The sequence below is a fragment of the Meles meles genome, chromosome 6 (assembly GCF_922984935.1).
Source record: "Meles meles chromosome 6, mMelMel3.1 paternal haplotype, whole genome shotgun sequence".
Taxonomy (NCBI): domain Eukaryota; kingdom Metazoa; phylum Chordata; class Mammalia; order Carnivora; family Mustelidae; genus Meles; species Meles meles.
In genome coordinates this window covers 119131428-119155939 of record NC_060071.1, presented here as the reverse complement: position 1 = coordinate 119155939, position 24512 = coordinate 119131428, and the positions used below count along the sequence as shown (strand labels likewise).

Here is a 24512-nt window from a genome sequence, read left to right as displayed (position 1 = left end):
CACCATTTGACATAAGCGCATGGCTGTGAATCCCTGAGCACACGCGCCCTGGCAGGTCCTGTGCCGGAGGTGATCGCACTGATCCCTCACGTGGCTTCCCTGGTGGCTCTCGTCGTTACCCTCATAGGATGAGAAGGAACCAGATGCCTAACGAGATGAAGTAACTTACTGAAGGTCCCAGTGTCTGTAAGTGGCAAAGCCAGAGTTCAGACCAGGTCCGTGTTAGAGAAATCACCCCCCCGTCCCGTTCCCCCATTCTCCCCTCCCGCCCCCACGTAGCCTTTTCTTGAAGAGGGTGGGGGACTTGCTCCAGTAAACCAGAGGAGCGCATCTCTTCTCTGGTGGGAGGAGTCCTTTCTAGAAATGGAGGGATTTTATATTGCTACATCAAAGGTGAATTTTAGCGCAGTATCGGCAGACCACAATCTGTGGTCTCAAATCCGGCTGACACGGGTTTTCGAACATGCTAGAACCCAGCCACACCTATCTGTTTACATTTCTCTTTGTCTGCTCTCCTGCTACAGTTGGCAGAAAAGTTGTGACAGAGACTGTATGGCCTGCAGAGCTGAAAATATTTCCTATCAGGCTTTTGGAGAACAATTTTTCCAAGCCTGGCCTTACTGGGGACTCAGGCTCACTTTTGGGTGGTCATGGGTACCACCCCGTGTGTCCCAGCACACCCTTCTGTGTCTGTGTGGCGCACACAGCAGGTACTCAGGAGATGTTCGAAGGACTCACACCTAGTGGGGGTACTTTGTTCAGTGAGTGGAAACATAGTCTCTGCTTCTTGAAAGAGTAGTTTGCTTTACTAGGGAAGACTGAAGACTTGGCAGAAAAAGTTTCCATGAAGCAGGGCTGGGAAACCAGAAGACGGTGCTCGGCTGGTCCGGTGTAAGCTTATGTGCCCCCTGGGGCAGGGCAGTAAAGGATGTGTAAGCAGAGCTGGGGTGATGGTAGGGATGAGTGGGGATTGCGGAGAACTGGGGAAAGCATGTCCTTCCTTCTAAGCGGGGCACCTGCCAGGCAGGTCTGATCGTCTGTTGCTATGGGGGAGATACAGGTCCATCATGGTAAGAGCTTTCCATCTTTTTTCAAAAGAAGCCAGAAATCCAGATTTTTAGAAAGAAAAACAGCTACCTAACAGGTGTTTTTTTTTGTTTGTTTTTGTTTTTTAAACTCTGAGCAATATTTCTACCCTTTAAAAAAATAAAAAATAAAAATTTAAAATTAGAAGAACCCTCTGAGGTCCAAAGGGGAGGAGAAAAGGGGAAGCTGGGAGAGAAGAGCATTCGGTCCCAGCTCTTTGGCTAGACAGGATGCTTTGCCTGGGCTCTCCCTTTCTGCCTGTGAGCAGGCGTGTAGGGTGTGTATCATCAGCCACATTGTGTAATCTCAGCAGCTGAGGCTGAGAAGAGTTGCAGGGGTGGAAGCCAGTGGTGTGGCTGAGCACAGGTTGTGGGCTAGCCTCCTTCCGTGGAGCAGAGCCAGATTGAACCCGGGAGTTCGGGCTCCAGAACTGAGATCTGAACCTCTTTCCGTCACTGCAGACATGGCGCGTTGGGGGCGGAGGGCAGGACTTTACTGTGTGCTTGACCTCCGCTACAGAGGGCTAGGTCCCCTTGGCTGTGCCTGTCCCGGCAGAGGGCGAGGAGCAAAGACAGACCCAGGCAGAAACTCCATCCGGTGCCTTTGACCTTCCAGGAAGTCAACCACGATTTCTTTTTTTTTCTTTTTTTTTTTTTTTTCAACCATGATTTCTGATTTGTTTCACATGGGCCTCGCTTCTCTGAAGATTTTGAAAGGCTCCTTTAAAATGAGATAATCCTGACCTCCTCACTGCCCTAGGGATTCCTTGCTACATGTAGGCTGAGCCTTCTCGGTTGAAATCACCTCTCCTGTTTCAAACTGAGCACTAAGATCATGCTGGGATGTCTGCCCTGCCATGCCAGGAAACTGGATGAGGCCACAAATGGGGTTTGTTTATTTTAATGAAATGCGCTTTATTGCTGTAGACTAGCATAAAACGTAGTGGAGCAGATCCCCGAAGTGAGCACCCATGGGGGTCTGGGTGGGAGAGACATTGCCGGGTACAACGAGGGGCATCCTGGGCTGACGGGAGCAGGCCCAGCATGGGCGAGACCCCAGACCTTTAAAGGATTATCATAGGGTGCAGGACTAAACTCTGGTGAGCCCCTGATGCTCAGACCCAGGCCCAGGTGGCCCTCTGGGAATGGAATGGGTGCTCTGGAGGGGCCTGTGGTCCCTGTCTCCGAAGGTGTTTGCACGGAGGCCGAAAGCAAGGGATTTCCGTATATCCAGGTGGGATTAGAATAGATCCTTGATTTAGAGTACACTTGATTTAGAATGTCTAGACTTCATGGACTTGAGGCTTAACCTAGGTGAGTGGTTGGAATTTAACCCCGTGAGAGGACCAGAAGGATTTTTTATCTGAAGATCTTTGAGCGGGGAAGGCCTGATGGCTTTGGGTGCCAAGAGCCTGGGCATGGTCTTGATGATGGGTCACCTGTGCTGGGGGTAAAGCATGGGTCTGGGAGCCAGTGACCCCTGGCAATCTAGTTCCTGTCATGCGGAATGTCTTCATTCTACCACCTGAGTCATGCACGGGATGACTGCCTCCATGGGGTGGGAGCAGGGGGTCAGTGCAGGATGTGAACCCGTCTTGGCGGGCTGTAGACCAGGAATGGCAGAAACATGGCTCCCCTTCTTCCTGTACCCATAGTAGATAGTTTAGTCTGTCATCGTGTTTTGTCCCCATGGCCCAGTGTGGCCTTGGGACCCTCCTTTGAGACCCAGCATTCCTGGCAGCCCCCTGACGTAAGGTTGCTGGCGAGTTGGGCATCCGTGATCCAGACCCACAGATGTCTGCGAAAAGGATTTGTTCTGGGGACTCTCAGGGCAGGGGTGGGGGGCAGGGGCTGCGCTCTGGGGGTGGGACAGGGAGCCACCGGGCCCTGAGGCTGGGGTGCTGTTGGGGGTGCCAACCCACTCTTTTTGCCTGGACTTGGCTCTCCTGTGTCCTGCAGGATCTGGTATGAGTGAGACTTCGGTGAGCAGAAATCCCTGGGGGTTTCTAGGGAAGGGAGGGCGGAATAAGTAGGCAAAAAAGAAGCCACTCTTGTCTCCCTTAGTGCTGGGAGGGCACCGCACTCGAGGCCACAGGACGCCCAGGCATTTGGCCTTCACAGGTCGGGTGCGGGGGGGCCATGGGATGGGGTAGAGGCAGGGGGCTAGTGCTGCAGCCTCTGCCCTTGGAAAGGTCAAGACCTTGCCACCCGAGCCTCTTCTAGATGTTAAAAAAAATAATCCCCTGTGTTGAAAACACTGTCCATGAAATTTCACACTTGCTTTTTCCACTTTCCATATTGTAAAGATTTCTCCAGGTCATTAAAAACTAAGAAGGTAATTCTTAGTGGCTGTGTTCCTGGTTGACCACAGCGGCGCTCTGTTCCAGATCTGGGTCCTGCCCTGGAGGAGCCCCAGTGTGGTTATGATCTCCCAGCCATGGGCCTGGGTAACCTCTGCCCATTCGCCGGCACGTGGGTCATGCCCTCCAGTGCTCACTCATTCATTCATTCATTCAACAGATGTTGATGGGGGGCCTTCTCTGTGCCTGGCACTCCCTCTGCTGGGCTCTAAGCAGTGATGCAGAATGGAAAAATTGTTCCCCTCATGGAGCTTATGGTCTGGAAGGAGAGAGAGAGAGAAAACACACACACACACACACACACACACACGCGCGCGCGCGCGTCAGGTGGAGAAGAATTCAGCAGTGCAGGTGGGACACACACACACACACACACACACACACACACACACACACACACACGTCAGGTGGAGAAGAATTCAGCAGGAAGTGCAGGTGGGAGGTTTCCAGGAGAAGATGAAGCAGAGATGGAGGGAGGTGCGGGACCTGTCTCATGGATATCTGGGGAGGAGAGAGCTGTGGGGAGGCCATGTGACTGGAGAGTGGGTGGGAGAGCTATCAGGGCCCTACTGGTCATGGGCGTGGACTCTGAGGCAGGTGGGAAGCCACGAGGTCCTGAGCAGATGGGTGATGGGCAGGGAGGGCATTTACTCCATCATACTTTGTACTGGGTATATTTCTGCTTTCCAACTTTGGGCCATGAGAAATGACCCTGTAACAGGCTCTGTCATACAGCAGCCTTATGCTGCGTGTCCGACCGTCGGCTAGGCATAGATTCTTAGAGGGAGAGTTCACTGTCAGGAAGTCGAACAACTTCAGGGCACTTGATCCTGTTGCCAAATTATTTTCCAGAAAGTGCTTTTTTTGTTTTTGTTTTTTTTAAAGATTTATTTATTTGAGGGGTGCCTGGGTGGCTCAGTGGGTTAAAGCCTCTGCCTTTGGCTTGGGTCATGGTCCCAGGGTCCTGGGATCAAGTCCCACGTTGGGCTCTCTGCTCTGTGGGGAGCCTGCTTCCCCCGCCCCCGCCTGCCTCTCTGCCTACTTGTGATCTCTGTCTGTCAAATAAATAAATAAAATCTTTTAAAAAAGAATATTTATTTGAGAGAGAGAGAGCAAGTGAGCACTGGAGCATGCGTGGGTGAGAGGGTCAGAGGGAGAGAGAATCTAGAGCAGACTCCATGCTGAACATGGAGCCTGACATGGGGCTCGATCTCACGATGCAGAGATCACAACCTGAGTCGAAACCACAAGTTGAACACTAAACCGTGTGTGCCACCCGGGCGCCCCAGAAAGTGTTTTTTCACACCAGTTTACACTTGTACCCACAGTGTGGTAGGTAGCCTTGTTGACCATCAACCCACGTGAAGGCGTGTGTTCCTTGTTTTTTAACATGGCTAATTTAATAGCTACGAAAATGTTGTCTTCTTTAATTATAAGAGAGATTGAACATACATATAAATTGGTTATATTTTGTGTTTTGTGAAGTATTTATTCAGGTCTTTTGCTTATTGTGAATTTAGACCTTTTTCCTTATCAATTTATATCAACCCTTTAAACGTTATGAAACCTTTGGAAATCACAAATGAAAGGGTGTTTTTTTAAAAAAATCTGGGGGCACCTGGGTGGCTCAGTCGTTCAGCCTCTGCCTTCGGCTCAGGTCATGATCTCAGGATCCTGGGATTGAGTCCCACATCGGGCTCCCCTGCCCGGCAGGGAGTCTGCTTCTCCCTCTCCCACTCCCCCTGCTTATGTTCCCTCTCTTGCTGTGTCTCTGTCAAATAAATAAATAAATGATCTTAAAAAAAAAAAAAGAACCAAGTCTTAAAGGACTGATTCTTCACTGAGTAACCCTCCCCGTGTCCCCCAGCGTGCTCTGTGTGGTGCCGGCTGGCTGTTTCACTGTTTAAGGAAGGTGATTGTGTGCTGCTCAGTTCTCTGTCTCTCACCCAGGCAGGCTGACTCTGGTCTGTGGCCCGCTGGTGTCTGCGGCTCTGGGAGGGCCATGTGAGGCCCTTGTGAGCAGGAAGAGTCACAGGCTGTCCACTGCCCGACGTGGGCCCTCGTTCTCCTCGGCACCCCAGTGTGGGCTCAGCAGAGTTGCCCCTCTGCCCCTTGCTGGGTCTACAGCGGCACACGGTTTTGCCCTCCTTTTTGCGGAAGATGATAAGATCCTAGAATGTAATTTCCTTAGTGGAATTCACTCTTGCTTAAAGGGTCTGCAGGAAAGACCCTAGTGGACGTGGGCTCAGAATATTGGGAGTTCCTGGAAGTTACCCCTTCTCCCAGTTCTGTTAGGGTTTTCCTACAGTCAGTTTTTCAGGTTGGAAAAAATAAGATATTTCTTGGATACCAGATGGTTAGCTGAGTACCTTGCCGTGGGGCTGGGTTACTGTCTCCTGGTTTGGAAACGGGTAAGGGTAAGGAGTCCACATTTGATTGGCACAGGTTCAGCTCCCAAGACTGTAAGTGGCTCCATGTCTTGAGCTCCTTAAAGGCAGGTATTTTTTTTTTCCTATTTGTATTCCCTGCCTCTGGGCCTGGTACAGAAAAAAAAAAAAAAAATTACTTCATAGAATTGATAGCATTTTTAAAATTCTCGAAGTGTTGCTTAGACTGAATTTTTTTTTTTTTTTTTTTTTTTTTTGCTTAGACTGAATTTTTAATGGATTATCTCTTAATTGTGATCTTGAAGTTGTTGGTTGATTTTTTTAAAAATATGCACTGGTGCCCGAGTAATGACATGGGGTCGATTCCTTTCGATCGATTCCTCTCAGTTGTGCCTGCACTGGCTTTTTGGGTGTGGAGGCTCACAGAGTTGCCAGAACATTTGTGATGATTTAGAAACCTGTCCCTCTTCTCTGTCAGTGTCTCTTGCCTTCCCTGATGCACCCACCGGAATTGATCACACCTATCTCGTGTCCCGGTCATCCCCAAGGAGACTTCTCTCCTGGCACCTGTGATAGCCTGATGGTACTTTCAAAAGCATAACTTCCTTTTCCCTAGAAGTGGAGCTGCGTGGTCTTTGATTTCCTACATGGTCCATGCAGTGATGTGGGCACTCCGGGAGTTTTAACTCTGCCACAGCTAACAGCCATCCTAACGTGTCCCGATGCTGTTTCTGTAGAAATCGTGGATGGGAACGTGAAAATGACCCTGGGCATGATCTGGACCATTATCCTCCGCTTTGCCATCCAGGACATCTCTGTGGAAGGTGGGTCTCCTGCTTTGCTTTGTTAGTCCCCAAGCCCCCTCCTCTCGCCGACCCTCACCATCACGTCTACCTTCCTGGGCCCAGCATGGAGAACCCCTGACCCCCTTCAGTGGGGGCCTAATCATGGGCTGCCTCCTGGGCTTTTCACCCATTGGTGGCATCTGCTGTCCCTCTTGGTCTGTAGAGAAACTAGAACTGTTCCGGTGCTGGTTTCCACTGGCACATTGGCCCCAGGGAATCCTACTCACTTGGGGACTGCCCAGGGGTGCATGGGGAAGTATTGGCTCTTGGGTTGTTCAATCCAGAAGGGCAGAGAAATAGCTTAGCATCCAGGAGGCCGTGTAGCAGGGCTCCTGGTGGACCTGAGGTCCTCCACTTTGCTCCCATAGCTCCCTCTGGTGGCCACTTCACAGATCTTTAAGAGGCCATTCTAAGTTGGGGCTGCCATCTTGTTAAACTTGGGGTCCCACACTCCAGCATTTTCTGAGCTTTATATCTGATGTGTGTACATTTATTTTGTAATAAATTATATTGATATATTGATATTTGTATCATGAAACACACATACCAGGTGAGGTGGAGATAATATTTTTAAGGTATTTTTTATTCATGGGACACCTGGCTGGCTCAGTTGGTGGAGCGTGCTGATTCGTGATCTTGGGGTTGTGAGTTCGAGCCCCACACTGGGTGCAGAGATTCTTAAAAAAATAAATAAACACATAAACTTTACAAAATATGTTTTTATTCATTTTCGTGGCCCAGGAATCTTGGATTTTTATTCACAGTAATTCTTTCGATGGAAAGAATGTAGAATAAATTGCTTTCTTATGGAAATTTTGGTTTGACATGTGATGCTACAACAACCATGGGAAGGCCTACGTTTAGTGCTGAAGCAGTTGAAAAGGTGTCCACAGTAGTCACTTCAAACATGGATCTTGTTAGTGATGGTGGCTTTAAATCCATTTTCAGATTGCCTTCTTGATGAGCTCAGTTTGGGGGACTGATTCCTTCTCAGCTCTGGTTAAATTGTCGTTATTTCGATCTTGTAAAATAGCTGATGAGCTTGAGCTGAGGAGAAGCATTAGCTTTGCTGATTTTTTTATTGTTTGTTTGTGCTTGAAATACTATCTTTGCAGAAATCATTTCATGTCATTTTAAAGTCCGTTTTGTGAATTGAAAGTAAATGAGATCCCCCATGAATCCTCTGAGCCGGGGGTACCATTTCTGCAATTCACGGATGTGAGCACAAGGGGGCAGTGTGGTTTGCCGTCTGTGCTGGGACCCCTGCCGTCTGTGCTGGGAACTCCTGGGGTCCCCTCAGACGCCTACCTGCTTTACCTTACAGACACGGGTCTGCTTCACAGAGCAGTGGTGGCCCTCCACGCATTATATATAAGGAAACTTTACTTCTTAGATAATTCTAACACTTCTGCCCCACAAGCCGGAATACCCCTCCCCAGAGATCCTGGGACTTTAGATTCATAGACGGATCAGACATAGACCTGATAGAGGTTGCTGATTTACTTTGTAATGCTCCATGTCTTTGAATAAAAGGGAATAATGGGGGAGATACTCTGAAAACTTGGAAGGCCATTAAATCAGTATTTAAATGTGTTATGTGGCTAGCTTGTAAAAGCTGCCTACTTGCTTCTCTGTTTCTCAAATAACTTGTCAAACTTCGTGGAGGAAACAGACTTAGTGGCTTAGCCCCAGGGTTGGAATCTAGGGGTCTTTGTATGGACCCCTCATGTGAACGAGCATGGACCCCGTGGGCATGGTGGGGTTCCCATGAGCCAACACCCCTCCCTGTGCTGAGCTGGCCCGCTGACCTCTGTGCCTGTCGTCCCCCTTCTCGCAGAGACTTCTGCAAAGGAAGGGCTACTCTTGTGGTGTCAGAGAAAGACAGCCCCCTACAAGAACGTCAACATCCAGAACTTCCACATAAGGTCAGTGGCTGGGGCTAAGGGGCTCTTGCAGAACCTGGACTGTTCCCCCCCAAGACTACTCGGCCCCCTTTGGCTGGGAGTAGTCTCGGCTCTGGAACAGAGTAGAGGTCTCTGGGGGAAGAAGTTACTTTCGGGGGGGGGGTGCCACAGACCCTCCAATGCCACCTTCCCTCCCCAAGGAGAATGTCCAGAAAGTTCTGGCCTGGGGCGCTGGAACAGAATGGGGAATGTGGTGGTGGTGGGAGGGGGGAACAGCAGAGACCTGGGTGTAGAGTAGAGTTGGATGCTGTAGGTGTCTTAGCTTGCCAGGCCCCGCAGAATCTTGACCCCAGGGCCTGGGATTGTGACAGGAAGAAATATTCCTTCCCATCCTGTCTTAAGTCTCTCCTGCTCCAAAGCACTGTGTGTTCATCTCTGGAAAAAAGGTGGGCCCCTCCAGTCCTGGTTTAGAGCTTTCCCCTTGGGTGGTGCCTACCCCCACTCACCGGCTTGCCCCACCTTTTCCCTCGGGCAGCTGGAAGGACGGCCTTGGCTTCTGTGCCTTGATCCACCGACACCGGCCTGAGCTGATTGACTATGGGAAGCTGCGGAAGGTACGTGAGCCTACCTGACTTCCTGCTGGGTGTCTCTTAGGTAGTGGGGAGGTAGAAGGGCAGGACCAGGGGCCTCTTCTGAGAGCTCATGGCCATGGTCAGGGGTGTCACTCCCCTTAGACTGGCCCCAGAGACAGTCTGTAGAAGTAAGAGGAAAGCCTCTTCCCTGTGAGGGCGACTTGGCTGTCCCGCGTGCACGGCACTGTGCCCTTGCTGACCTGAACAGCCCATAGCGTATGGGAACCGTGGGAGGGTGTTGTTGGGATCATGGGATCCTCACTGACATTTTCCCCTTCTATGTTACGGGGTTTATAAAGTGGATGTAGTACTTCCGTAATTAAAGCTGTTGCATGTTAGAGGCGTTTACTCCCATCCGGGGCCAGGACTTGCTGAGCCCCGCGCGCTCCCGCCAGACTCACTGCTGAAGTTTGGCCGGGGGGATTTCCTTTAGCTGCTGCTCAGTTTCACTTACACTCTTGGCTTGAAGCCGCGGGGGGTTTTCCTGAACCTGTGCATGGGTTGAGAGGCAGACTGGGAGGTGGGAGCTGTTCTTAATCTCGAGGTGGTTCTGGTGTCCGGGCTGGCCTAGACCTTGGAGAAGTCTGTCCGGGACCACTCTGAACTCACTCACCAGCTTTCCTCTGACCCCATTCGGCTGCCCAGAGGCCACCCATGGAGCCCTCCCCTGACCCCCAGCTGATGATCGGGAGCTCAGGTTGGAATGTTGTTAGTCCCTGTGTGACTCTCTTGACAAGGCAGCTTTTAGGAATGCTATTCTCCACTTGATCTTGACACTTGGAGAATGCAGTGTTCAATGAAGACCCCCACCTGGCTTGTGGCCTCAGAGGCCAGGCTTGATGGTGTCAGGGCCTCAGTTTCCAGGGTGTGGCGGAGGAAACGGGTAGACTCCTGTTTCCTCTGGTTGCTCGAAGCCAGGCCAAAGTCTGAGGCTGGGCCCCAGGCCCACTTTCTTTTTTTTTTTTTTTTAATGGTTTTATTTATTTAGTAGATAGTGAGTGACAGAGAAAGAGCATGTGAGCAAGCGCACAAGCAGTGGGGAGGGGCAGAGGGAGAAGCAGACTCCCGGCTGAGCAGGGAGCCTGATACGGGGCTCGATCCCAAGACCCTGGGATCGTGACCTGAGCCAAAGGCAGACACTTAACCGACTGAGCCACCCAGGTGCCCCTTGCCCACGGCCTGGCCCTGTACATATCTTTGGTCAGTGGTCGCGCTCTTCCCAAGCCACCATCTTAGTGGGCGGGAGGGTCCCTGTGCTCTAGCTCAGCTGCCTTTCGAGGAAGAAAATCAGATTGAGAACCCCCAGACTTACCTGAAAGCTGTGTGGCCGAATCAGACAGAGCTGAGGTGGGAAACCCTAGAGGTGATGATTTTTTTTTTTCAAAGCATCATCACGTACCTCCTAACTGTTTGCCTGATACACCTCAGTAATAGGCATGCGTGTCTGTCCCTGTGTCTGTGTGCTGGGGGGACAGCCAGTTAGTTATCCATAGCCATATGCCACCCCGTATAAAGTGGGGCCCTGCAAACAGTAGCGGTCCGATCCCTTCCCCCATGCCACAGACTACAGGGTCTTAGCCCTCTAGGAGGTGAGAGTCTAGGGCTCTTTGTCTGCTGCCCGGCCAGCTGCCCACCTCCACGTGCCTTGTTTTTTCACTGTTTCACTGTGTCTGTCTCTCCTCTTTTTAATTCAGTAGCATCATTAAAATCCAGCCCAGATCCTAGCATAGACCTGGTCTCACTGAACCGTGGATGCTTTCCAGAAAGCACAGGTTACTGGAGCCAAGTGGTGGTTGGACGCCGGAGAGCTCTGGGGCTCTGGCTGGGAAGCTCTTCCTTCCCGTTGTGGTCTTAGCTGGGCATGGTACCCTCGCTGTCCCTGGAAATTGAGCATGGCCAGCAGGTGTAGCCTGGTCCCGAGGGCTGCTTAAGGCCCTGGACGGAAGTGATTTCCACTGCTTGGCATTGTTTTTGTTTTGTTTTGTTTTGTTTTAATCATTCTGGAAGCTATCAGAAACTTTCCCAGGAGGACTCTACCTTCTCTTATTATGAGCAGTTTCTTCCTGAAAGCATCCGGGTAAATGTATTTATTTCTTTGTAGCTTTGTGATTCTCATCTTAGCACATGGGGACACTGAGTCCTGGGCTGACAAAACCAGGCTGCTGTAGGTTAGTCTGGGGAACCGGGAGATAGCGTGGGAAGACCAGCAAGGAAATCCCATCAGGGTGTGGTGGTTTTTTTCCCCCACGTTAAAAAATTCTTTTAATTATAGTGAAACATACGTAACAAAATGGAATGTGCATAAAAACACAAAGCATAGATGATACCAACACGTGAGCCGTGCTGAGGTGTTCAGGGCAGGGGCGGGGACGTGTCTCCACTGCTTTTGGTCCTGCTCGGCTGAGACCCTGCACTCGTGAAACCGTCGCGCCCCGCTCCCTGTTGCCCCCGGCCCCCGGCAGCCACTGTCCTACTTTGTGACTCGGTGAACTTGACGGCTCTGAATGCCTCGTGTAAGTGAGTCATACAGTATTTGTGTTTGGCTTATTTCCCTGAGCGAATGTTTTCTAGGCTGACCCAGGTGGTAGCAGGTGTCAGACTCTCCTTCCTTCGGAAGGCAGGAGACCAGTCCGTTATAGGGACACCACATTGGTTTGTCTGCTCATGTGGCAGCTGGTAGTTGTGTCATTTTTGCCTTGCGCCTTTTGTGAACGATGCTGCCTTGGGTATGGGCGTATAGATAGCGATTTGAGTCCCTGCTTTTAGTTCTTGGGGCTGTACCCCCAGAAGTGGGGTTGCGAGTCCTGTGGCAGTCCAAGTCCCCCGCACACTGTGTGCCCAGTGGCTGCACGAGTTTGCATTCCCACCCCCTGTGCCCAGGGGCTCTGCTGTCTCAGTCCCCAGTTCGCGTTCTGGAGATGGTAGCAGACATCAGAATAGTCACATTGTGGCTATTTGTGACCAAATTTCATGGAACGGGAGCAGCTTGAGGTCTCCTAGTCCAACTCTTGAACAGCAGAGGGGAGGCCGAGGGCGGGCTGCTGAGCGGCAGAGCCAAAACTAGAAGCCTAGAGGAGTGGCTCCCAGACCAGTGATCTGCTCTTGGCATGTGCTTTTTAGCCGTTTTTTCCCTGGGCTGTAGGCCAGTACGCTTCACCTTCTCTCTCTGACAAACTGAGGCTTGCGGAGGAAAAATGGCCCTTTAACCACCCCCCAGCAAGCTCTAGAGGGAAGCCGGCCTTGTGCACACCAAGAGCTGGGCCCTGGGATCAAGCCCAGGGGGCCAGAGACATGCTGTCTGCGCTCCCACCTTTGATCACCTAGACTTCTCGGGGTCATCCCATGCCTTCATCCTCTTCTTCCTCTAGGATGACCCACTTACAAATCTGAACACAGCTTTTGATGTGGCGGAGAAGTACCTGGACATCCCCAAGATGTTGGATGCTGAAGGTAAAAGGTGTTTCTTTCTGTGCCTGTGATTCTTCTCTCACCAGCCTATGGTGGCCAAGATGGGTGGGGCCCGAGGTGGGAGGGGGAGAGGCCTGGTTCTGCGACCTCATCTGGGGAGCCCGGTGGGGGTATGGGGGGACCTGCCTGTGAGGGATTCCTCATTCCCTGTGGTTTGAAGGAGAGGCTAGCTGATCGGCATCAGCTGCCTGGGGATGGTTCTCTGTCTTGGACCTGGGGTAGTGGCTGCTGGGGTGGAGCGGTGTTCCTTCCGTGTAGGGGAGGGAAAAACTCTTTTCCCCTCCCTCCTTAGGTACTCCAGGGGGGATCCTGTAAATTATTACAGACTGGCAAAAGACAGATTAATGGGAGAAAAGCAAACAGCAGTCTGTTAACATGTGCATTCACAGAGAGCTCTCAGTGATGAGTGCTTTGCAGGGGTGGTTAGGAATTTGGGGTCCAAGGCCACACCTGACTTGTAGGGGAAAGGGAGGGGGATAACCAGCATTTATGGAAAAGCAAGTGACTTTTTAGAAAGTTGCCTGGGCCCTTAGGAGACTAGGAGGGAGAGGTGATCGTTGATGACATTGTCATCAAAATGGGACCATTTTCAAATCGATAAAAACCAGGAAGAACAGTATATGAACTTCCATGTAACCATCCTCCCTAAGACACAATTAGATTTTGCCACTTTTCCCCCCTTTGGTTTTCTTAGTTGAAATATTTTAAACCCCAGACGTCACAGCATTTCACCCCTACATACTTAAGAATACATGCCTTAAAAATGTGGATCTCTTCCTCTGCAGCCATAAAGATTTCATGCCTAGCAAGGTGACTATAATTCCTTGACATATCTCTTCCCCAATTCAAAATCAGATTTCCCTGATTATTTTTCTCGAGAGTTGGTTTGTTTTAATCAGGATCCACATAAGGTCTGCGTGTGGCATTTAGTTGTTCTCTTTCTTCTGTCTTTTCCCGTCTGTAGGCCCCCCCCCCAATTCCTTTTTGTTCCTGCCGTTGAACTTGTTGCAGAAACAGGGCCAGCTGCTCATGGAATGGTCCTTATTCTGGGTTTGTTGTTGCTTCCCTGGGACACTATTTCTCTGGTTCCTCTACCTTCGCTGTTCCTGTAAGTGGAGGCTGATGCCAGAAGCGGGTAGGGTTCAGGTTCAGCATTTGGGCATAGAAGACTTAGAGGTTCTGTAAACTTCTTTCCGCGTCACCTCACGAAATGCGTCATGTGTTCACCAGCTGGCTTTTAACTCGGGATTTTTCTTGCCAGACATCGTCGGAACCGCCCGCCCGGATGAGAAAGCCATCATGACTTACGTGTCCAGCTTCTACCATGCCTTCTCTGGAGCCCAGAAGGTACCCAGGGCCCCCTGCTCCTTCCTCGCACGGCACACCTCACGTCAGGCCCCAAACCATGGGCCCCCGCCCTGCCCGCCTCTCCCTGGCGGCGGGGCGTGGAGGGTCTGTCTCTCTGATAGAGTGAGCTCCTGGGGCCGGCGTGGCGTGCTGTTCTTTCAGTGCCTCCTACCCTGCATCTCTGCTCCTTCTCTTCTTTCTCTGCAGTCTCTGAGAAGACTGGGCTAGAGCTTGCCTTCTGGGGCCCCGAGGGCTGGCTTGAGCAGGAAGAGCTGCATGCGTGAAATCAGGCTGGGGGTTCTGGATGCCTGAAAGGCGCAGCGGGCAGCAGCCCCTCTGTGCCCACCTTTGTTGAAGCTACAGGCTTTCATGGAGCTAGGGGGCTTCCCCTGGGGAGGCATCTCCTCCTGTCTCCCCTGACCTATTTTACAAAGGTGTCACGAAGTCCCCACCTCTCTCCCATTCACGGGCATGATTTAACAAATCTATCCACAGCTTTTTTGGACCTTGGTGCCTTTTATATCCTTCTGTATCCTGCCTGGGACCCGCATGTGGGGTCACTCTGCACTCTGTATTCACAGACATAACCACAACCCCTTGGAGTGGGGTGGGGGAGGAAGGAGGAGGTGGGCAGCTGTGAGTCCCTTCAAATGTCTGGGCTCAGTTTTGCTCAGGGAGGCCTGAGTTTAAAGTCCAGTTGTGCAGGTTCTGCACTGCACAAGGGTACCACAACTAAAGAGCACCATTCATGCCACAGACATTGAAGATTTGAATATTTTCGTTACTAGGCTTAGCTCAGGCAGCAGAATCCCCTCTCCTAGACCCCTCTCACAGGCAGGACCCTGAAAACACAACATGCAGGTCGCCACAACTGCAGACCACAGGCTGGGTCTTCATGGTTTCGGGCCGTGGACCTGTCCCATCACATGGACGTGCTCAGGCAGATTTCCTACCCTCCGCATGGAGTCCGAGTGACCTGTCTCCATATGCATGATGGGGGTGCCCCCCCCCACCTCTGCCCAGCCTTCCCCTCTGCTCTCTCTCCCCCTTCCCTGTCTCAGCCTGTGCTCTGTCCCCTCCCTGCCCCTCTCCTCCCACCATCTCATTTCTCCTCTTTCTGCCCATTCCCTCATTTGCCGTCTCTGCAGCCGTCCTGTGTTTTCTCTGTCCACCACGGCTGTTTGGGTTTATTCTGTGCTGCTGCCGCTCCCCTTTCTCCTCTCAACCTCTTCTCCTTCTCTGTGCAGATGTGTAGGCACGCTAAGGCTGGATGGGAAGGCCATGTGACCTATTGTTTCATGTCACTGCCACGCCTTCTTGGGTGCGCAGAAGGTGAGCTCTCCCTTGGCCTCGCCCGCTCTCCCTGCCGCCCTCCACCCACCTCTTCCGTCCTTCCGGGATGTTCCAGCAGTGGTCCCATGGGGCCGTGGCCCCTGCAGTGACAGGAGGGACTAGAGAAGGCCCCATGCCTCTTGTGCTCTTTGAACCTTGGCCAGGACACCTGAAGGTGCCGGAGAGCCACAGCCTCTGGCTGGTGCCCTGTGTCTCTGTCCACACACGCTGGGCTTGGTGGAGGCCATAGATAGGAAAGGAGCTTGTGGTCTCAGCTCCTTCCCTGGACCCCGAGTCAAGAGCCCTTATCCCAGGAGGTGGAGCTCCTGGCTGTGCTTCCTGAAACATTCAGGAGCCCCTTCGTTTTCTCCCCTTCCCACTTAGGCAGGACCATGCCCTCAAGTTACCCAGCAGACAGGGCAGGGAGAAATCTGCCTGCCTTCCCCCTGGTATCCAGGCCTGAGGCTCAGCGCCCTGCCCAGCCAGGCCTGCCATAGGCGTGCTGCAGTTGCACGCGCCACAAGGGAGAAATGGGTGCCCCCTAGACCATGGAGATTTGAATACTTGTTATTGAAGTAATCCTGCAGACGGCAGGAAAATGGGCTCTAACATACCGGTATGATAGTTTTCTGCTAGAAGTGCCTTGGCAAGAGGCACCTTTAAGCCATTCCGCAGAGGCACCGTAAGGGCGAGCAGCAGCCCTGTTCCCTGGCTGGGTGGGCACCCAGAACCTTCCTCGCCTTCCTTCCGGCCTCGCCTTGTTGGCACGAAGACAGGAAAGCTGTTCTGCTTGGAGGCTTCCTCACAGGTGTCCTGACCCTCCCAGGATCCCCAGCCCCTTCCAGCCTCTTTTCTGGTCTCCCTCTTGCTTCCGATTTCTCTCTGTCCTACCTCCACTGCTGCTCTCTTGCCAACTTCTTCTGGCCCCTCTGACCCCCCACCTTTCAGCCAGGCTGTGAGCAGCATCTGTCTACGCCCAACCCCCCCACCCCCGGCCCTTATACCCACAGAGGGCCCACTGGCCTGCATCCATAGCTAGAGGGCGCTCTGCTGCGGGGTTTCCCTCCTAGCTCGTCCCTCTCCCCGGCTCCTCCAAGGGTTCTGTCCTGGGCTTCATGCCTGCTGACACTGGCCTTCCCTGTGTCCTGGCTGATGATGATGTTTGGATGGGAGTGCGTGCGTGCGAGAGCGTGTGCGTACGTGCGTGTGCATGTAGCAGCCTGCTTTCCCCCCTCCCAGATCTCATGCCACCACCCCATGCACTCCTCCCTCCCTCTCATCCTTGTTGCAACCATTTCATGCTCCTTTGTCCACATTCAAGGACAAGGTCACCATTGTGGGTCTGGGGGTGGGGCAAGGGTGGTGGTGTGCCTCTCAAGGCTGGGGTGGAGAGCCTCTCCCAGGGTCATCCCTAAACACCTCTAAGGATTCAGGCAACTGCTTAGAGCCAAGCGGGCCAGGGGGAGGGGAAACTTCGCCCTCTCCTCTGGAAGAAAGAGGGCTCTTCCAGACCCACACACTCTTCTTGTCTTGACCGTCTCCATGTCTCATGCCGGTCTGGGGACAGATCCTGAAACCCATGCCCAGTACCCTCCATCCCCTCCACTGTCTTTCTCTTGTCAAGCCTTAGAGGGTGGAACTAGAAAGGCAGCAGAGTGCCTCGTGTGCAGGCTCGTGTCTACACGTATGTGCATGCACGCGTGTCTAGTGGGTCGGCCTACCCGTACAGGTATGTGGTGTGCAAGTGCACATCATTGGTTTTCCTTGTCGGACGAGGACCAACTTCTGTTTGACATGATGGTTTGGGTTCTGATTCTTTCTCAGTTTTCTTTTCCTCTCCTCTTCCCCCGTGTCGATGTAGAATCAACAGAAAGCAGCAGCTTCTGTTTATGTAGTTGGTGCTTTAAAGTTCATGGTCTGTTGGGAACGACCGTGAGAAATAACCATCTACGGCACAGGCTGGCTCTACTGTAGGTATTTCTGGGCACTTCGAGGAGTCGATGGTGATGTTTGTATCTGTCTGGCCCTTTGGTTGCTTTTTTTCACGTTGTGAATCTCCTACGGGAAAGAAACACCATTTCTGCCTTCAAGGGATACACGGTCCCTCTGGGGGAAGCCCTGACACCCAGAAGCCGACCATGGCTGCGGTGCAGTCAGTGCCCACTTTGCTGCAGACTTGAGCAGGGGAGGGGCAGGCCAGGGGGCTGCAGGGCTGCATAACATGGACACTTTCTTTTTTTTTTTTTTTTTTTTTAAAGATTTTATTTATTTATTTGACACAGAGAGACAGAGAGAGATCACAAGTAGCCAGACAGACAGGCAGAGAGAGAGAGGGGAAGCAGGCTCCCTGCTGAGCAGAGAGCCCGATGCGGGCCTCGATCCCAGGACCCTGAGATCATGACCTGGGCCGAAGGCAGAGGCTTAACCCACTGAGCCACCCAGGCGCCCCAACATGGACACTTTCTTGAACAGGAGGACCTTGAGCTTGGGGGTCTTCGGGGTTGGGTAGGGGTCCTCAAGTGAAGATGCGGCAAGGGTAGGGAAGGCAGTCCCAGTGTGGGGGACAGTGCAGCCTGCGAGGGAAGGGTGAGCTCACTCTGCTGGCCAGGTCTCTCCCACTGCCTGGAGCGAGGCCCCCAGGGGAAGCCAGAGATGGCAGCTGGGGAGCGTGCGGAGCCCCTGTGCCTGTGGGCCCTGCTGGTGGGGACACTGGGGTTGGGTGCTGATTTAGATACAGGGAAGGGCTGAGCAGTAGGAGGAAGGAAATGGGCAATTCTAGGTAGATATGGGAAATTTTTGACGAAAAAGATCACAGGTGACATTTTGGTGGCATTCATGTGAATCCCTGTGGATTGCGGGTGGCAGAGCCTTGTGCATCATTTGGCCGCACTAGGATGGCAGACGGGACGCCACCTTAATTCACTACCTGGACCAGCGAATTCGATGTTCCTTTTTAGAGCAGCAGTCTGGCCTAGGATAGCTGCGTTTCACATGGGATAGCTAAGTTGTTAAGTACTCCAAGAATAATAGTCCCTCCCTTAAAAAATAAAACACTCATAGGAAACCAAACAGATTGTTCTGCGTTAAGCTGTATAATAAACAACTTAAAGTAAGTCATGAAAAAATAAACCAAGGGAAGGTAAATGCAAATTTCTAGAAGTCTTCCTTTGGCATTTAGAAGTAGTCCTTTTGCCTAGTGTTACAAAATACTTTCTCAGCCCAGTAAAGATATTTGTGCTTATGTCCCTTATCTCTTGCAAATTCTGTTAACATCAGAGAGGCCTGGGTGGTCTGGTTTCTCCTCTCTGTTCTGAAGCAGCCCATCTCCTCCTGCTGGGAGAGCCTGAGGCCAGCACTCTTCAGGGCGGTGTTCTGATGGGGCTTCGGTTTCTCTTTCTCTCAGACAATGAATCTTTCCTCCCCTAGAACAAATCTTCCTCTGAGGCCTCTTTATGACTTGGTGGTCCTGGGTACCTCTCTCCTGAATCCCCCATAGTGATGGAGTTCTTGTAGCCACGGGAGAAATCATTTCTAGAAAACTAGAAAGTGGGACAACTAAGGTAGGCCTCGGTCCCAACCTCAAGGGTCTCACTTGCCTTCACCACAGCGAGTGTGTCCCTCAGGCCTGCCTTCCCTGCATGGCCTCTGTGGCCTCCTAGGCCGGGGGTAGTGGATGACTGGACCCTTCAAGGGACCAGTGTGGAAGCAAGTGTCACCTTATAGGCTTCTACAGGGGGAGTTATGCAGTGAGCGAAAGAAATGGGTCAGCGAACTTTGTCTTTTCTTTTTTCCCCTCCTTAAAATCAATTCTGGATTCCAGGAGGCTGCTTCTTTCCTAAAGGGAGCCGTGGGATCTGGGAGGAACTTGCAGATGGGCCGTTGCCATTTCTAAACTCTTGGCTTTGTGACGCCTGTGCTTTCTTTCCGAAGGCACATTTCCTGGTTATAATGATCGCTTTTCTCAGTCTCCTCAGGTAGAGCCTCCTGGGTGTGGGCAGGCGGAGTTGCAGGCTTGGGAAAGAGGTGGGACTCTGAAAAATCCCCAGGTGGCCCACTGGGGAACTGGCTCCCCAGACTTTATCTGAAAGGACCCTCTGTTGACCCTAGAGCAGGCAGGCTCCGAAGGGAGGGCAGGGCTCCCAGGGGAGGCTCCCAGGATCTGTCTCCTACCATGCCATGAACACAGGCCTCATTCAGCCTGTTGGTTTGACACGGTGGCACACAGGTCAAAGCTTAGGACCACTGAGCTCAGGATTTCAAGATGAATCAGGAAGGTAATGAGGCCAAGGAGGGCTTTATCCAGGAAACACGGCAGTGGTAGCTGCTGCCTGCCTGTGATGTGTGGCCGTCTCTGGTTCTTACCCACTTGGTCAGCATGTTGGACTGACTTACCTGTGTTACTATGGAGACCACTGCCCCGCCCACCCGGAGGTCTCCTTCCCCAGCCTTCAAGGGAAGTGGCCCTGGTGACTTCAGGTGGTTTGCTATCCCCAGCCCTCCTCATGGGGCACGCAGCCTGTTTCCTATGACCTTGCTCTTTCCAGGACCCCACAAGGAAGGAATTTCCTTCCTCGTCACCTTTTGGAATTCTCTGTGGTTACCTGTTGGTTCTTAAGAAGAAGCATGATCCATCAGGGGTTCCATGTGAGAAGGGGCCACGGCATCTCCAGGGCAGCGTTAGGCTGGAGGGCAGAGGGCTGAGGGTCTAAGGATGTGACCCCCTGCCTCGGTGTCTTGAGACCTGGGATTCAAAGCACCCATCCCGTCTTGGAGGCCTTGTGGCCATTCCCACAATTGGACCTGGGGGAGGCCTCCTTGCTCCGACACCTCATCCTGGAGGGTGCAGTCTCTTGACTTGGAGCTCGAAAGGACCTTTATACTGACCACCTTACACACACACACACACACGCACGCACACACACATCCCAGCAGCCACCCCCAGTCACCTGATTCAGTGGGGTATGTCCTATTTGAAAAGTTCTGCAAAGAAAAAACACTTGCATCTTAAATATTTCTTTCCGGTTCAAAGCACCCTCATTCTCTGGAAGTTCTTCCTTAGGCCTAGCCTCCGTTTATCTTGTTGCAATAAAAGCTCATTTTGTGTTCATCAACTGGTTGTGAGTTCATCTTTCTGTCCCTTAAACCCTTGTCATCTGCAGGGTCACTGTTCTCTAGGGCCCCAGGATGCATATCTGTTTTTTCATTGGCATTATCTGCTCCCGTCCCTAGGCTTTCTTTCTATCCCAGGACCCCAAAAAGGCTCTGTGTTCCCCTCCCCTTGGAGGTGGGTCATGGTGCGAAAAGATGAGTTTAAAAATCACCCGAGCAACTGGTGACATAGGGCCATCTGGCCCTTGCTGGTGTTCGGTCCACAACGCCCTTCATAGCCTAAGAAGGCAGTGTCCCCTGGAGTTTCTGGTCCTTTGCCTCTGATTTCTGGCCAATCCCCTCTCGTTCCTCTTGTCACCAGGACCCAAAGGCCAGCAGAAGCCCAGCTCTCACTCAGTGCGAGACCCGCGCTTAGCTTTCCCGCAGGCGCCTGTGCCCAGCTGCCTGGCCATTCTTCCCATGCTGGGTTGATCCTTAAGTCTTGCTCTTCATGCCGTGGAGGGTCTCTGAATCTTCTCTGATATTCTTGGGGCTTTGAGCCAGGAGCAGATTCAGTAGCGATCTCGAGAGGCCCTGTTGCCTCTCAGTCAGCACCTTACTCCAGACTCCTAGTGTGAACTTCGGCATCTCCCGAGATCCTGACCCATCTAGCCTGAGAGCCTGAGCCTTGGGAATCCCAGGGCCTCCACTTGGGATTCTAGGCTGGGCATGCATTTTCTCACCTCTTTACCTGGGCTGAACGTTTTTATTGTATCAGCCGTTATGTTAGTGTCTTCCCAACATGCGTGGTTGGCCTCAAACTCAGGTCCTTCTCCAGGGATCCCCAGTTCAGCTACCAAGGTCTTTCTCTGGGCTCCCTTGACCTGTGGGACCCAGCATGGGCTGGCAGAGGCTGGCGAGGAGGATGTGGATTCAGAGCCTTGGGAGCTGCCTTCCTGCCATGTGGAGCTGCTGGGGCGGAGCTCCTGCTACCCCAGGCTGACCGTGCGCTCCCCCCACCCCCTCTCTTGTTGCCAGGCGGAGACAGCAGCCAATCGAATCTGCAAGGTGTTGGCCGTCAACCAGGAGAATGAGCAGCTCATGGAAGACTATGAGAAGCTGGCCAGCGATGTGGGTACCTCATGGCTTCTCCTGGCCTGGCTCTAGCAAGGCTCTGCTACCCCACCCTGGGGGAAAGAGGGAGCCCCCAGAACCTGTCCCTCTCAAACCCGTCCCTGGGGCACAGTCTGAGGCTGGGCGTAGTCCTTGGTCCCAGCACAGCAGATCCAGGGAAGCTTCAGCTCCTTTCCCCTTCTCCCAGGAGGCAGAGGCCGGGCTGGACTCCGGGCTCCAGAGAGCCGAGTCCTCGGCCTTTTCTCTCATCGACAAACAGTGAGCCTGGCAAACACTGCATCTCGCTGGGTCTTGGCTTTTTCACTTGTCGAGTGAGAGCTAAGCCAAGAGATCTCTTTCTAGTCTGGTATACTGTTGTGCTGGGAGTAGCTTGGCCTAGAAAAGGAGGACACCTGGTTCAGAGAGCATGTGAACTGGAGAGGGACCAGGGCTGACTTCAGCCAGCTTAGCAGCTGGGCCTACACAGGGGACAGGAGGAGACAGTGCTGGGTCTGCTGTTCTGCCGTTGACTGTATGTGGGTGAAGGCTCCACTTGCCTCTTCCTTAAAAGAACTCAGCCTTCTGAACCCAACCTCTTGGGGGATCTGCCGTCCAGCATAGTAGGAACCCAGGTGCCCGGCTTCCTCCCTGCTCTGCCGTGCCGGCTTGCTCACCAAGTTACGTGACCTCGTGGTGCCTCAGTCACCCCTCTGCAACCTGGGGGAGGATCACAGCACCTAACTCCATGTGGGGCCTGTGATTATGACAAGGAGTTCGTTTGGGGGACAGGCTGACCCCTCGCCGGCGCTCATTCTATTTCCTGTGACCGCCAACACTGCCTCCCCCCACACCTTCTCCACCATCGTCACCCCATCCAGGCCGTCATTCCCTGCCTGTGCCCCAGAAGCCAGCCCGTTCCTTTTTGAGTCAGAGATCCTCATTCTAGAATTCTAGGTGGCTAGGTGACAAGGGCCTCGGGAAACACCTGGGCACCCCCTCTCTGGTCCGGCTGAGGACATGGAGGCCCGTGCAGGTGGTAGGGCTGGAGCCCGAGCTCAGGTCTCCTAGTCGAGCTGACCTCCCACCAGGTCTGGCAGAGCAGGGGCTGGAGTCAGCCTCTTCCCGGGGCAGACAGGAGGCTGGTGGCCAGGCTGCACGAAGGAACACCCTGGGACCTGGCCTCGTGGCGGGGGAGTGGGAGTCGGGACAGAGTGTGCCATCAGGAGGGCCCTCCCGCCGGCCCTCCCAGTGTGGGAAGGACCAAAAGGCCATGAGGAGGAGAGGGAAGCGGCCCCTGCGCCGGCCCCCAGCACCCTCACCCCTTCCGCCCTCCAGCTGCTGGAGTGGATCCGCCGCACGATCCCCTGGCTGGAGAACCGGGCGCCAGAGAACACCATGCACGCCATGCAGCAGAAGCTGGAGGACTTCCGGGACTACCGGCGCCTGCACAAGCCGCCCAAGGTGCAGGAGAAGTGCCAGCTGGAGATCAACTTCAACACGCTGCAGACCAAGCTGCGCCTCAGCAACCGGCCCGCCTTCATGCCCTCTGAGGGCAGGATGGTCTCGGTGAGTGCGGGGGAGCCCGGGGCCCCCCCGACCGACCGCCGGCTGCTCCCCCACCTGCCCCACCCCCGGCTCAGCCCCCTCCTCGCCACTATTCCAGGCCAGCCTCGCCCTCCCAGCACCACCTTCTCCCCCACCCCTCAAAAAAACATCTTTGCAAGCAAAATGCCTCTTTACATATTGAGCCAAACAGGGCTCGATCAGTAGCAGTCAGGATAATTTTTTAACTGCTGTGGAATCTTTTTAAGCACTTTATTTTTGTTAAGGCTTTATTTATTTATTTGTCAGAGAGAAAGAACGAGAGTGTGAGCATAAGCAGGGGTAGCGGCAGGCAGACGGAGAAGCAGGCTCCCTGCTGAACAAGGAGCCTGATGCGGGATTCGATCCGAGGACCCCGGGATCATGACCTGAGCAGAAGGCAGGCGCTTAACTGACTGAGTCACCCAAAGTGTAATGGCTTTTTTTTTTTTTTGGTAGGCTATTTCAAAGATACAAACAGGCAAAAAACAGGAAATAGAAATTACTCGTAATCTTAATTATCAATATCAACTTTTAAAAAATGTTTTTTAGGGATACCCGGGTGGCTCAGTCGGTTGGGCATCCAGCTCTTGATCTCAGCTCAGATCCTGATCTCAGGGTAGTGAGTTCAAGCTGGGCATGGAGCCTACTTATGAAAAAAAATGTTGTCTGGAAAAAATTCTTTTAGTCTATGTAAATATAATTTCTAAGGAAATCCTAAAGCATGTTTATTTCATAAGCCGCTTTAAAAAAAAAACTAAAATTATATCATAAATGGTTTTCCAAGTTGTTAAATTCTCTTCCTGTAGGTTACTTAGGTTATTTCTGCTTCCTGCTTATCCTGTCCTCAGAGTTGGGAAGGAACATTATGAGCCAGGGAAACATGCAAAAAAAAATTTTAAAGTTCACCAGGATAAGCTTTTGCCCTTTAAAGTGACAAGTCCTGAGACAGTGTGGGGATATAAAGCAGGAAGGGCAGGGGACGGAGGAAGGAGGCAGGATCCCCAGGGACCCTGGAGGAGAGGAAAGAGTCTCCAACTGCAGTCTTTTTCCAGATTCCAGGCTGAAACAGCAGCTTTTAGGTGGCTAGAACCCCTGCTAACCGGAGGGTGCTGTGTGTGAGTTAGAAGGGTCCCCCCACCCCCGGGTGGGTGCAGCCTATTCCTGGGGCCCCCAGGTGGCATCCAGGCTGGTTCTGCCCCTGTCTGCCCAGCGGGCACCCTGTGCTCATTGTAGGAGCGACCCTGCAGGTGGCTCCCTGTTTGAAGGGCTGTGGGTTTGGGCTCAGCAGCTGTCACTGTGCTCAGATGCTTGGCCAGCTCAGCCAGACCAAGGTCCCTGCAGGCTCCAGGTGACTGCCCAGAGCTCAT

At 52.7% G+C, this 24512-nt stretch overlaps 1 protein-coding gene across 3 annotated transcripts in view; it reads left to right on the top strand.

The window, feature by feature from the left end:
• The window catches only part of ACTN1 (actinin alpha 1), a 96278-nt gene that overhangs the window by 57637 nt on the left and 14129 nt on the right, over nucleotides 1–24512 (top strand). For all 3 annotated transcript variants that reach the window (XM_046008205.1, XM_046008206.1, XM_046008207.1), the window contains exons 4-10: nucleotides 6570–6656; nucleotides 8515–8602; nucleotides 9117–9195; nucleotides 12582–12663; nucleotides 13943–14028; nucleotides 21487–21579; nucleotides 22897–23127. In XM_046008205.1, coding sequence (XP_045864161.1) covers nucleotides 6570–6656; nucleotides 8515–8602; nucleotides 9117–9195; nucleotides 12582–12663; nucleotides 13943–14028; nucleotides 21487–21579; nucleotides 22897–23127 — 746 coding nt within the window. The remainder of the gene's footprint in view (nucleotides 1–6569; nucleotides 6657–8514; nucleotides 8603–9116; nucleotides 9196–12581; nucleotides 12664–13942; nucleotides 14029–21486; nucleotides 21580–22896; nucleotides 23128–24512) is intronic.